General features: G+C 43.7%; 1 protein-coding gene across 4 annotated transcripts in view; it reads right to left on the reverse strand.

Annotated features, from left to right (window-relative positions):
- The window catches only part of ST6GALNAC3 (ST6 N-acetylgalactosaminide alpha-2,6-sialyltransferase 3), a 475,429-nt gene that overhangs the window by 220,220 nt on the left and 242,577 nt on the right, over positions 1-12,632 (reverse strand). For all 4 annotated transcript variants that reach the window (XM_033917256.1, XM_033917257.1, XM_033917259.1 and 1 more), the window contains one exon: positions 3,015-3,424. In XM_033917256.1, the coding sequence (XP_033773147.1) occupies positions 3,015-3,424 (410 nt within the window). The remainder of the gene's footprint in view (positions 1-3,014; positions 3,425-12,632) is intronic.

Genomic DNA, 12,632 nt, shown 5'->3' on the forward strand with positions numbered 1-12,632 from the left:
CACTCACATAGCACGTTGGCATTTCATATATTGTTTTCTTTCTCCGTTTTTTTGTATTTGGGGGCATCCGTGCACAACACATTTTAAGAACTGGTACATAAACTATGGACTGGTGATATCACATGCCTTGAGGCTTTAGTATGTTTGATCTTGTTATCGTATGCACTGAGGTTTTCATATTTGTTTTATAAAAAGAAGAGATGTTGGACGTTTGACGTTTTATGTTGAGTTACGCAATGCAAGACGGGAGCGTTCGCATACTCTATATTTTATCTTTCTTTTGAAACAAGTCTGCAGTATTCTGACATGCTTTTACTGGGCAGTAAAGGTTTCTTAGCTTTTCCTAAGTTTAACAGCACTGCTTTTTTGCAGCAGTGCTGTAAAAGTGATACACTCCTCTCACTCTATCCTTCACAAATTTAAACATTGCTAAGCGCGTTGGTTTTTAGAGAACACAAACATGTTCTACATTTTTTAAAGTTCAATGTTTACCAGGCTTCTGAATCATTCCAATAAGATGTTTTTTGGACACGATAGCATGGGAGATGTGCGCATGAGTACATGCATGCACACTTACGTGGCTGGCCCAGAACCTTCTTTGTGATGTCAGAATTGATGTCGGGGGAAGGCTTGTGAGCTGGCCGCGTGCAGCATGTGAGTCACTGCATGCGCCATCATGGCCCATCCCTGCGTTGATGCTGGGTGGGGAGGATGGAGCATGTTGGCTCGGCTTGGTGGCAGGGTCGGCTTTGGGGGTGGGGGGTAGTGCAGCAAGCAGGCAGACAGGGAGGCATCCTCGGTGGCGGCTGCTTCAGCTTCAGCGGGGGCAGGCAGGAATTCCCGGAGGTGCCTGCAGCTTCCGTGGACGGATCGGTTTCAGGGGGCACTAACTTGAGACATAGGAGGGAGGGAATAGAAAGGGAGAACTGATGTGCATGAATGTATGAGTGAGAGATGGTGCACATGGAGAAAGGAAGAAAGGAAAATTGGGCATAGAGAGAGAGGAGTGAGGTAGAGATGCATAGGGAATAGAAGGATGAGAGGGAGAAATGTTGGATATGGTGGTGGAAAGGGAAGATTGAAGGGGATGCAAGGGGGAGAATTGTTGGACATAGTAATAGAAGGAGAAATTGGGCTGGTGGGCAGTGGTAAAAAATGCTACACATGATCTGGGGGATGAGAGAAGGAGAAATGTTGGATGTGGCAGTAGAGGAGGTGGGAGAGATGCCTGGATCTCTCAAGACAGATGGACAGTGAGAGAGAAAGAGGGAGACAATGTTTTCAAGTTGGTAGAGATTTGGAATGGACTTCCTGGTGTTATTAGAAGGATAGACCAATTGCAATTATTTTGGAAAACCTTAAAAACCCTGCTATTCTCACAATATCTAATTAGCTTACCTGCAGAACCTACTAATTGTTAACATTGCAAGACTGCCTTCTATGATAGACTAAACTAATTTTTATTATCTTTTATTTCTCCTTATTTTATGTATATTCTAGTCTCTTGACTTCTTGTAAACCGAGTCGAGCTCTGACGAGAGATGACCCGATATATAAACTGAAGACTAGATTAGATTAGATTAGGAAGAAATGTTGGACTCATGGAGGGACAGAGAGAGAGAGAGCGATGTTGGTTGGGAAAGGGAATAGGGTCCGGAGGAGAGGAAGTGTGTAGAAGGCAGAAAGAAAGAAATATTGGAAATGCAACCCGAGACTCATGAAATCACCAGACAACAAAGGTAGGAAAAATAATTTTATTTTCAATTTAGTGATCAAAATGTGTCAGTTTTGTGAATTTATATCTACAGGCTATATTTTGCTCTATGTTTGTCTATTTTTCTATATTTGTTATTAATTGCATATTTTAAAGTCATCTGCCTTGACCTCTGTGAACCCCCCTCCCCCCCAAATATAAATTATAACATTTTCTGTGTGTACAGTGTGCTTTGTGTTTTTTTTAATTTTGTGGTTACTAATAAGATTATATTGTGTGTCTATGAAAAATGAATGAAAGAAATTGCGTTACACTTAGTACTATTATTATGGGGTGGGGCCTGAGCAGGTTCAGAGCAGAGCTTGGGTGGGTCTGGGGTGGAGCTTGGGCGGGGGTACTCGGTTGCTATTTGTTAGGCTTAAGGGGTACTTGGCTTGAAGAAGTTCAGAAACACTGTCCTATTGCATCCATTTTCTTAAAAGCACAGGATTGGGTTGTACCAAATTTTGTTTTACAGTCCTAATGCCAGCAAACCATATGCCTTTAAGGAAGTGGATGTGATGAGATAAGGACATTTGGAAAGAGCCACAGGGGCCTTGTTCAGTTGGATGCCCCCAGGCAATTTGCTCTGCAGAGGGAGAAATATGACAACCCCCCCCCCACCACCACCACCACCACCACCACCAGAAGCGCAGGTATGTTGCATAACGAGTTAGAATGCTTTATATGGCAAGAACTTTAGAAATTACAGTTTCATCAATGGAGAAAATGGTGGAACACCCTATGACCAAAAGCTAGATGGAGAAAAGAATTGGTGTCAGTAGAAGTGGAGTAAAAAGCAAAGGAGATTTTAGTTTGTTCAATAGCTGACAGTTCATTGAATTTTAAATAGCTCATGATGAGAATCATTAGTGGGTCACAGAAGACTTGGAAAAAAAAAAGATTATAACAAGGCAGTCCATTAGCAAAATCAAAAGGGAAAATCAGGGTAGCTGGACTACAAGTGCTATACTTTTAAACCTCAAGGACGTAAACCAGACAGGACTCTTGTGTTTAATTGACCCTCCCCCAAAACCCTCTGCATATCTTGGCATTTCTGTCTAGGCAGCTTGTAAAGAAATATACTTGCTTTAATTTAGATACAGTATTATCTTAAAGTCTTAACTTCAAAAACTTGGTATAGTAAAATGGTGAATAAAAATTCTTATCTAGTATGATCTGTTCTGAAGATAGTCCTCCAAGTATGTAAGAAAACTTTTCTATTTGAATTGGAAGCAAATTCTTGTCAGGTAAAACTTACCGATCTTTTCCTGTTTCCTTCTTAAAAACTCCATCACAATAACTCATCCTCTTTTCTGTTGTCACATAGATTTTTGCATCGGTATATCTGTCAGCTGCTTTCCTCAACATGTTGTATATAATGCCATTGCCATCAGTCCGCATATTTCGGAAAGGGCCCCAGATCACAAAGAGGGTACTGTTGGTTTCTTTGAAAAAGTAGTCTGGGTCCTTAAGCAGGAGCGGCACACTGGTATGGGAGACAACCCTAATGGTAGTCCTCCGTCCCACGTCTTCCTCAAAGCTCTTGGTGGGAGCATTGTTCATTCGCCAAACACAGGAGGATTGGTCAATCTCATTCCCCACCCGCTGACCACTCATCTGACCAGAATTTGAAACAATGGCACAGAGGTCACAGTCCAGCTGTAGAGGCTGAAAAGAGAAAGAGTCATACAATAACATACAGTTAATTGCACACTTCATATTTTGACAGACACTGCAGAAAATGAAAAACATCTGGAACAAATTAGGATAAACTGGTTTCTCATGGGCATGGTGGTTTTCTTTGAAGTCGTTGAGTTCTATTAAATGAAATCAGTATCTGAATGTGTAAGTCTTTTAATTGTTTTGGCCTATCAGTTTCTTCCTGGGTTTTTCTTTTAGCTTCTAGTTCATTCAAAAACATAGCTGGAATCTGGTGCCTTAAGCCTTAGAAATCCTTTTACTAGAAATATAATGGACTGCGTGGCATTTCAATAGCATGCCTTAGCAAAAGGACTCCTAAATTTCTGCCTCCCTAGGAATTTTTTCTCCTTTTGTACATTCCTCCCCCCCCCCCCCCACACACACACACACTCAACATATCAGGGCAGGGCAGGATTAATTCTTCGAGGGCCCCTAGGCACACAAGTACACTGGGCCCCCCCCCCCCCGGCCTGCCTCGCCCATAGCCCTGCCCCGCCCACACACACCCCCATTCATTTACCTGTTTTCTTATTCACTTCTTTATTTCCACTTGTATTTCATTTTTCTTTTATTTTAAAATTCAAAACAAACAACAAAGATTATCATATCAGTGCCAGTGTAGTTTTGGTTCTATGCAAGCCCCAAACATCTCTGAACAAAAACCCCCTTCCTTCCCTTCCCACCTACTTGCTTAGGATTTTAACTCTGAACCCTTTCCTAATGTATATAAAAGTGTTCAAATGCATTGTTAAGCAGTAATAATATCCGAAACATAAGTCTATATTAATAACCAAGTTTGCAACTCCTCTCAACTGCCTCACTCTATGTCGTCCAACTTTAACCCATATGTATATATAAACAACCAAATCTGTAACTCCTCTGGTACGTTCCACTCCATGTATGTTAATTTGTAACAAAACAACAAGGCAAGCGGTCCACCAAAGAATCCAACGTGGAAGATCGGCAGCAGTGGCGTACCAAGGGGGGGGGCGGGAGGGGCGGTCCGCCCCGGGTGCCAGCCCTGAGGGGGTGCTCCCGGCATTGCCGTTCAGTCCCCCCCACCCCCGAAGGACCGCTCGCCCCACTGACCTTCCTGCACCACCTGTGAAGCAGCCCGCAGCAGGATCGCGACGTCAGCAATCCCTGAGCTGCTTGGGCGCTGCTTCCTGCGCCGCGGTCCCGCCCCTCCTCTGACGTCAGAGGAGGGGCGGGATCGCGGCGCAGGAAGCAGCGCCTAAGCAGCGCAGGGATCGCTGACGTCGCGATCCTGCTGCGGCTGCTTCATAGGTGGTGCGGGGAGGCCAGGGGGGCGAGCGGTCCTTCGGGGTGGGGCGGGGCATCAGGCCTTCAGGTTGGGGCGGGCAGGCAGGCTTTCAAGGGGGGTGACAGGCAGGCAGGCAGGCCTTCAAGGGGGGACAGGCCTTCAAGGGGGGGACAGGCCTTCGGGAGGGTGTGCAGACCTTCAAGGGGTGCAGGCCTTCAAGGGGGAGGGACATGCCTTCAAGGGGGGGCAGGCAGGCCTTCAAGGGGGGACAGGTCTACAAGGGGGAGGGACAGGCCTTCGGGGGGGTGCAGGCCTTCGGGGGGTGCAGACCTTCAAGGGGGTGCAGGCCTTCAAGGGGGGGACAGGCCTTCAAGGGGGGGACAGGCCTACAAGGGGGTGGGACAGGCCTTCAAGGGGGGGTGCAGGCCTTCGGGGGGGGTGCAGACCTTCAAGGGGGTGCAGGCCTTCAAGGGGGGGACAGGCCTTCGGGGGGTGCAGGCCTTCAAGGGGGGCAGGCCTTCAAGGGGGGGGACAGGCAGGCAGGCCTTCAAAGGGGGGACAGGCCTACAAGGGGGGACAGGCAGACCTTTAAGGGGGGACAGGCCTTTGGGGGGGACCCTGGTTTAGAAGTACACGGAGGGAAGGGGGTGTTCAAAGAGACGTGCATATGTCAAACTTTGGGCGGGGGAAGAAATAATGGGTCTGAAAATAGAGGAGAGGGAGAGAGATGATGGACCATGGGATTTAGGGAGGGAAGGAACAGAAAGGGAGAGAAATTGGACACAAGGGATGGTGTGGAGGAGGGATAGAGATACTGGATAGGAGGGTAATTTGGAAAAGAAAGGGAGAGATGGTGGGCTCTGGGGTGGTGGGGAAGGAGGGAGAGGTGCCGGATGAAAGGGTAGTTAAGAAAAGGTGGATCTGTGGAGGGAGATGAAAAAAAGGAAAGATACCAGACTTCCTGGGGAGGGAAGGGAAATGGAAAGGGAGGACAGAGTTGGCAGATGGATGGTTAGCATGCAGAAAGAAGAAAGAAGGAGACCCTGGCAAGCAAGTTATCAGAAGAAAACCAGAGCCTTGGGCCAACAAGATTTGAAATATAACCAGACAACAAAAGGTAGAAAAATTAATTTTATTTTTTGTTTTGTGATTATAATATGTCAGATTTGAAATGTGTAGCCTGCCAGAGCTGGTGTTGGACTGCAAATGTGAGCTAGGATTTAACAGAGAGAGGAAAAGTCCTTTTTGTTTCTTTATTTTATTTACACCACAGCGCCAGTGTGGTTAGGAGAAGCCAAAGGGGGTGAAAAAGCTGTAAAACCCATCAGGAGTTTTGAAAAAAATCACCCAACTGGGCAGGAAAATCGAATTGAAAAACCAATTCAATAGGCTGAATTGAATCAAAATTTTTTTTACTGAATCTGGCAGCATTAGTTTGCGCTACTGTCTTAGAGTTTAGGACCTGGGATTGGGGAGAGATGGCATCCTCAGTACTTTATAATGCAAGTGAAACAAGGATTTGGTCAGACTTTTGAAGGGTCTGCAGAAAAAAAATATTGTATAGGCTGGGGACATGAGACAGCAGGAAATGGGAACTTTTCTTCCTTCTATTTTTGTGAATGGAAAGGCTGAGGAAGTCAGAGAGTTCAGTTAAAATATGTGCTTTATAAGAAAATATAATAATGTGTTTTATAAAGTTTATAGTATAGCTGGCCTACCCAGTGAGGTATTTCTAGTGGTGGTGGTGGCAGCGTGTCAATGTGTTGAGAGGAAGAGGTGGTCTGGGAAATTCTGCTGAGCAAACTCCGGGCCCATTTCCACCTCCCAGTTAGTCCACTCCACTCAACTGGTTCACATACTGAGTGGGTCTTTGGGTGTTGTTTTGGGATCTCTTCCAGTGGTTTATCAGTATCTCCTTCTGGTCCAAGGAAGGAAACTTTGTTATCCTTAGCATTGACCTACAGAATATGTTTGTAACAGCGCTGCTTGTGTGGCATTAGGCTATGTAGTGATCGAAAGAAAAAAACAGACCTTTGCACATTTTTGCACTATATGGTGGGTGTATGAGGAGATTCACATTTCCTGCACAGCTAAGTCCATGTGAAGTTACCTTGTGCTGTATTTGACATCTAGCAAGGTCTCTGTTTGAAAGGAAAGATCTAAACTTAAAAATGAAGTGGCCAGAAGTTATGGTAAAAGCAGATAGTGTAGCTGGTTTTAAGAAAGATTTGGACAAATTCCTGGAGGAAAAGTCCATAATCTGTTATTAAGACATGGGGGAAGTGTCTGCTTGCCCTGGATCGGTAGCATGGAATGTTGCTACTCTTTGGGTTTTGACCAGGTATTAGTGTCCTGGATTGGCTACCATGAGAATGGGCTACTGGGCACGATGGACCATTGGTCTGACCCAGTTAGGCTATTCTTATGTTATGTTCTCATCTGTAGGGGCCTTTGTTTTCACTTCTTATTTTAATGTATTTTTTTTCTGGGAACTTATCAGTGTTTTTTATAATGGGAACAAAAATGGAAGAGAATTAATGTGTGTGGGATGAGGGGGTAACTAATTTCTTCAGCTAAATAATTCAATCCACTTCAAACAGACATAGGAGAACTCACGCACCATTCACACACCCTCCAACCAAAAATGTCAAAAGAAAAAAACTGTTCAACAACCTCCTAGCCATTCGAGCTGCAACACTCGACCCCCAACTCTACAACCAATTGACATCGACCACAGACTGCAAAACCTTCAAAAAGAAATAAAAACCCTTCTATTCAAAAAACACATAAAACCAAACTAACACAATCAGAACTGTCCCAAGCATCACCTGCAACTACTCCATATGTACTTCTGATGTCATGACAATTCAGACATAATTTATGTTATGTTATGTTTGGAATATAAGAAAATTTTCACTGCCTGTTTCTATTCTGACCATTTATTCCGTTTCATGGTCATTACAAAAAATATTTTTTTACATGGGGGGGTGTCAAAAAAATGATGGGCCCCGGGTGCCACATACCCTAGGTATGCCACTGATCGGCAGACAATAAGGAGATTTAAATCAGGTTTATTCAAGGTGCTCCCAGAAACCATGCCTTGATGCATTTCGTCAAACAAGGCTGGTCAATGCTAACAGAAAACCATGTCTTCCATACACACAGAATACAGAACCACCCTCACCCAGTATGGAATAAGTATCACAAACAAAACTCCCCCTCCCTTTTTAACAAAATCATGGAAGAGGTTTTTAGCGCTGGCTGGCGGGCTGAATGTTCTGTGCTGTTCTGGCGATCATAGGAATTCTGTGACCATCGGAGCAGTGCAGAGCATTCAGCATGCTGGCTTGTGCTACAAACCGAAGGAACAGTACAGTTTAGGGGGTGAAGAAACAGTGGTGCATATTCCCCAATACTGAACAAAATATAAAGATAGCAGATGTAAATTTGAAAAAAAGAGAAATAACAAATCACTTTACAAATTAGCAACTAAAAATAAAACAAAAAATAGAAAAAAAGATAATACTATTTTATTGGACTAATACATTTTTTTTATTAGCTTTCAGAGGTCAAACCCTCTTTCCTTAGGTCAGTAAAGTACTATTACAGTATCCTGTCCTGACCTGAGGAAGGAGAATTTGGTCTCTGAAAGTTAGTCAAAAATGTATTAAAATTAATCCAATAAAATGATCTCTGTATTTCCATTTTCTATTTCTAAACATTAATCAACACAGCTACAATACTACTTTAACCGAAAGCAAAAAAATATAATTTTTTCTGCTTTTGTCATGTGGTTTCTGCTTTCCTCATCTTCTTGTCATTCTCTTTCTTCCATCCACTGTCGGCCCCTTCTAGAAACTGTCTGTCTCCCCCTGCCATCTCTCCTCTTGGACCCTCTCCCCCCTTTGGTCTGGCATCCATCATCTTCCCTTTGTTCCCTCATGGTCTGGCATCTCTCTCATTTCATCTCTCTTTCCCTCCCCCTGTGGTTTTTAGCATCTCTCTCTTCTCAGTTCCTCTGCTCAGATCTGATATCTCTGTCTCGTTCCCCGTTCTCTGGCATCTCTATCTCTTCCCTTCTCTGGTCTTCCTTCTTTATTTTGTGCCTCCATCTAAATTAAATTCTTTCTTACTATGCAGTCCTCAGTTTCCCTCTTTTAACTGTGTCTACCCACAGCATGCCACCCCTTTCCTTCATCCCTCCACTAACTCACTAACTATCTTCTTCTCCCATCCAGTATATGTCCTTTTTTTATCCCTCCTTCCATCCAATATGTGTTCTCTTTCTCCACTTCCATTCAGCATTTACTCTCCCTTCTCCCCACTTCCATCATCTGCCCTCTTCTCTCTCCCCAATTCCATCATCTTCCCCCTTCTCCCTACTTCCATCATCCGCCCTCTTCTCTCTCCCCTTCTCTCCATTTCCATTATCTGTCCCTTCTCTCTCTTCCCCCCCCCACTTCCATCATCTGCCCCTTCTCTCTTTCCCCCCACTTCTATCATCTGCCCTCTTCTCTCTCCCCACTTCCATCATCTGCTCCCTTCTCTCAATCTCACCATCCACCCCAGGCCAATCTCCCTCCCTTTCTCTCACCTTTCTTTCCAATTTTGGCAACAAGATCAGCAATGGAACCCCCCCACGATGGCACTCAAGATCGGCAACGCCCCCCCCCCCCCCACAATGATATTCAAGATCGGCAACGGGCCCCCCCCCCCCCGGGCGACAGCACTCAAGATTGGCAACGGGCCCCCATCGGCATCAACAACACTTCAGATCAGCGACGCGATGCTCAGTCCAAAGCTTCCCTCTGATGCGAACTGACCCGGGCGGAAACAGGAAGCTGCATCAGAGGGGAAGCTTTGGGCTGAGCACCGCATTGCCGATCTGAAGTGCTATTGATGCCCTTGTATTGCTCCATAGTAGGTCTGCACCTCAAATACTGTGTGTAATTCTGGTCACCACATATGAAAAAAAGATGTCGTGGAATTAGAAAAGGTACAAAGAAGGGTGGCAAAAATGATAAAAGAGATAGGATGACTTCCCTATGTGGAAAGGCTAAAGCAGCTAGGACTCTTCAGTATGGAGAAGAGATGGCTTAGGGGAAATAAGACAGATGTCTATAAAATATTGAGTAGAGTGGAACAGATAGGTATGAATCACTTTTTTACTCTTTCCAAAAATACTAGAACTAGGGGGCATGCAATGAAGCTGCTAAGGGGGGAGGGGGAATACATTAGTACATGCTAAATGCCCATAGGAATATAATGGGTATCTTAAGCGCTTAGCTTGTGCTAACACAATTAACATTCGCTAACACAGTAGCGCCCTTTGGTAAATTCCACTCCTAAGTGGTAGATTTCAAAACAAACCAGAGAAAATACACTCAGTAATCCATACATTTTTCTTGTCTATGACAGTGATGTTAGGATTATTGTTCTCAAGTGCCTGTCAGTTTGTATTAAAGTCTCTCAGAATCTTGATCTGCTTATTCTATAATCTGTGATCTCAATAGTTATTTGCTACAGAAAAAAAAACCCCAAACTAATCAAACATACTTTTTGCACAGATTACAGTGAATTAATTTAGCCACTCTATCATGACATTGTTTATAGTCAGTCTGGGCTATTTTGCTAGAAGCACTGAAGAGATGGTGTACAGTTTCATCTTTGGCTGCATAATCATTATTAATGTCATGGTTTTGGAAAACCTGCCAGATGCTCTTGGCTGGGTTTTGTGCTCTAAATATCAAGTCCTTCCCAAGAATCTAAGATAGTCAGAAGTATCGGCACAGGATGTGGGAGTTCCAAGCAGTGCAGCCTTCTGTAGTTGACAGATGGTGATTTTGTCAATGCCCAGTGTGTTCAGATGTCACTCCAGGTCTTTCAATATTGTTCCAGGAGTGTCAATTACTACAAGTACCACTGCTCCTTCTAAGCTGGGCAGGAGTCCTCCATCTATAGTCCTGTCAGAAGGGGGTGATGTTTCACTATCCCATTTTCAACAGTGGCAGACAAGTGAGCTCTTCAGGACTCCTAGGAGCCTTCCTATTCTTAGTGATGGAAGATACAATATAGAAGCACTGCCCCCTACTGGTAGTAATGCAGTTGGAAGACTCCACCATTTTTGAGAGAACAGTGGCAAGGACCACAACTGCAGGTTTTTACCAGACTGTTCAACCTCAGTCTTCAAGTCTTGACATTTCATGATCTTCAACTGTTTTCAACAAGGCTGCCTTCTGGTACTGTTATGCTGCCCTTGCAGAAGGAAGTAAGGCCATTTTGATAAAATGCCCTGAAACAGGGCCTGTCGGGAATATACGAGATGAATCTTTAAAATCAATTGAAAACTGAATTGGGAAGGTGTATTTAAACCTGACAACGGAGCAGTGGAGATCTAGTTTATCAGAAGATAACTTGAAGATAAGTGCAGGTTTTTCATTCGCTAGTTTCTATATGCTTGCTTTTTGTGCTTTTGAACAGAGTTATTTTGAAGGATTCTATCAATATAATAATAACCCACAGAGTTTTTTTTATAACCAAGGATGTGTTTTCTATGACAACTTAGTATTTGTCATAGTAGTTTCTTGGACTGATCTCCATGAAACACTGAGGTCTTTTTCTCCGTGGTAGGAACCTGCCTGTATAGATTTCTGATAAAAATACTTGATCTTTAGGTGTTTTTTGTATATATTTTTGATATTCAGCTTGTATAGTATTGGTTTTTGTCATTTAAGCGTGTTTGACATGTGGCCAGCGCCATTTTCTAGGTGCTGGCTGATTTAAGCGCCGTTTACAGAATCCAGGCATTCGTGTGCAACTCAGCCATTAATGCCCAGTTTTGGGGGTAATTTTTTAGTGCCCTCTATTGAATTTGTCCCATAATGGGGCCCTTTTACTAAATGGTAGTAGAACTAATGTGTGTTTATCGCTGCTTAAAAAGAGCACCAGCGAACCACACTCAGGAACCATATGCTAACTTCTGAGCCTTTGAGACAGATAGGGAAGTCTTAAGTGACTGTATTTGATTGTAACCGCTCAGATCTGTAATATGCTAAAGCGGTATATCAAATATTAATAAAAGATAAACATAATTGTGGGCTCAGCGTGCACAACCCACACAATAAAAAATACATTTCATTTCATTAAAAAGATATAAAAGGGATGGAGTCGGTCCAGAGGAAGGCTACTAAAATGATGCATGGTCTTCCTCATAAGGCGTATGGGGACAGACTTAAAAATCTCAATCTGTAAACTTTGGAGGAAAGGCGGTTAGAGGGGAGATATGATAGAGATGTTTAAATACCTACATGATGTAATTGCGCATGAGTCAAGTTTCTTTCAGAATAGCCTTACTGGGTCAGACTAATGGTCCATCAAGCCCAGTAGCCCGTTCTCACAGTGGCCAATCCAGGTCCCTAGTACCTGGCCAAGACCCAAGGAGTAGCAAAATTCCATTCAGAATCCTAAAGAATAGCAAGATTCTAGAATCCCAAAGAGTAAGAAAAGATTCCGGAACCCCAAAGATTAGCAACATTCCATGCTACTGATCCAGGGCAAGCAGTGGCTTCTCCCATGTCTTTCTCAATAAAAGCCTATGGACTCTTCTTTCAGGAACTTGTCCAAACCTTTCTTAAAACCAGCTACGCTATCCCCTCTTAACACAACCTCTGGCAATGTGTTCCAGAGCTTAACTATTCTCTGAGTGAAAAAAATTTCCTCCTATTGATGATTTGAAAGGAAGCTCTGGAATGAGAGGGCACAGGATGAAGTTAAGAGGTGATAGGCTCAGGAATAATCTAAGGAAATACCTTTTTACAGAAAGGGTGGTAGATGCGTGGAACAGTCTCCCAGAAGAGGTGTTGGAACAGAGACTGTGCCTGAATTGAAGAAAGCATGGGATAGGCATGTGAG

This window comes from Geotrypetes seraphini, chromosome 12 (genome assembly GCF_902459505.1).
Source record: "Geotrypetes seraphini chromosome 12, aGeoSer1.1, whole genome shotgun sequence".
NCBI classification, from domain to species: Eukaryota; Metazoa; Chordata; class Amphibia; order Gymnophiona; family Dermophiidae; genus Geotrypetes; species Geotrypetes seraphini.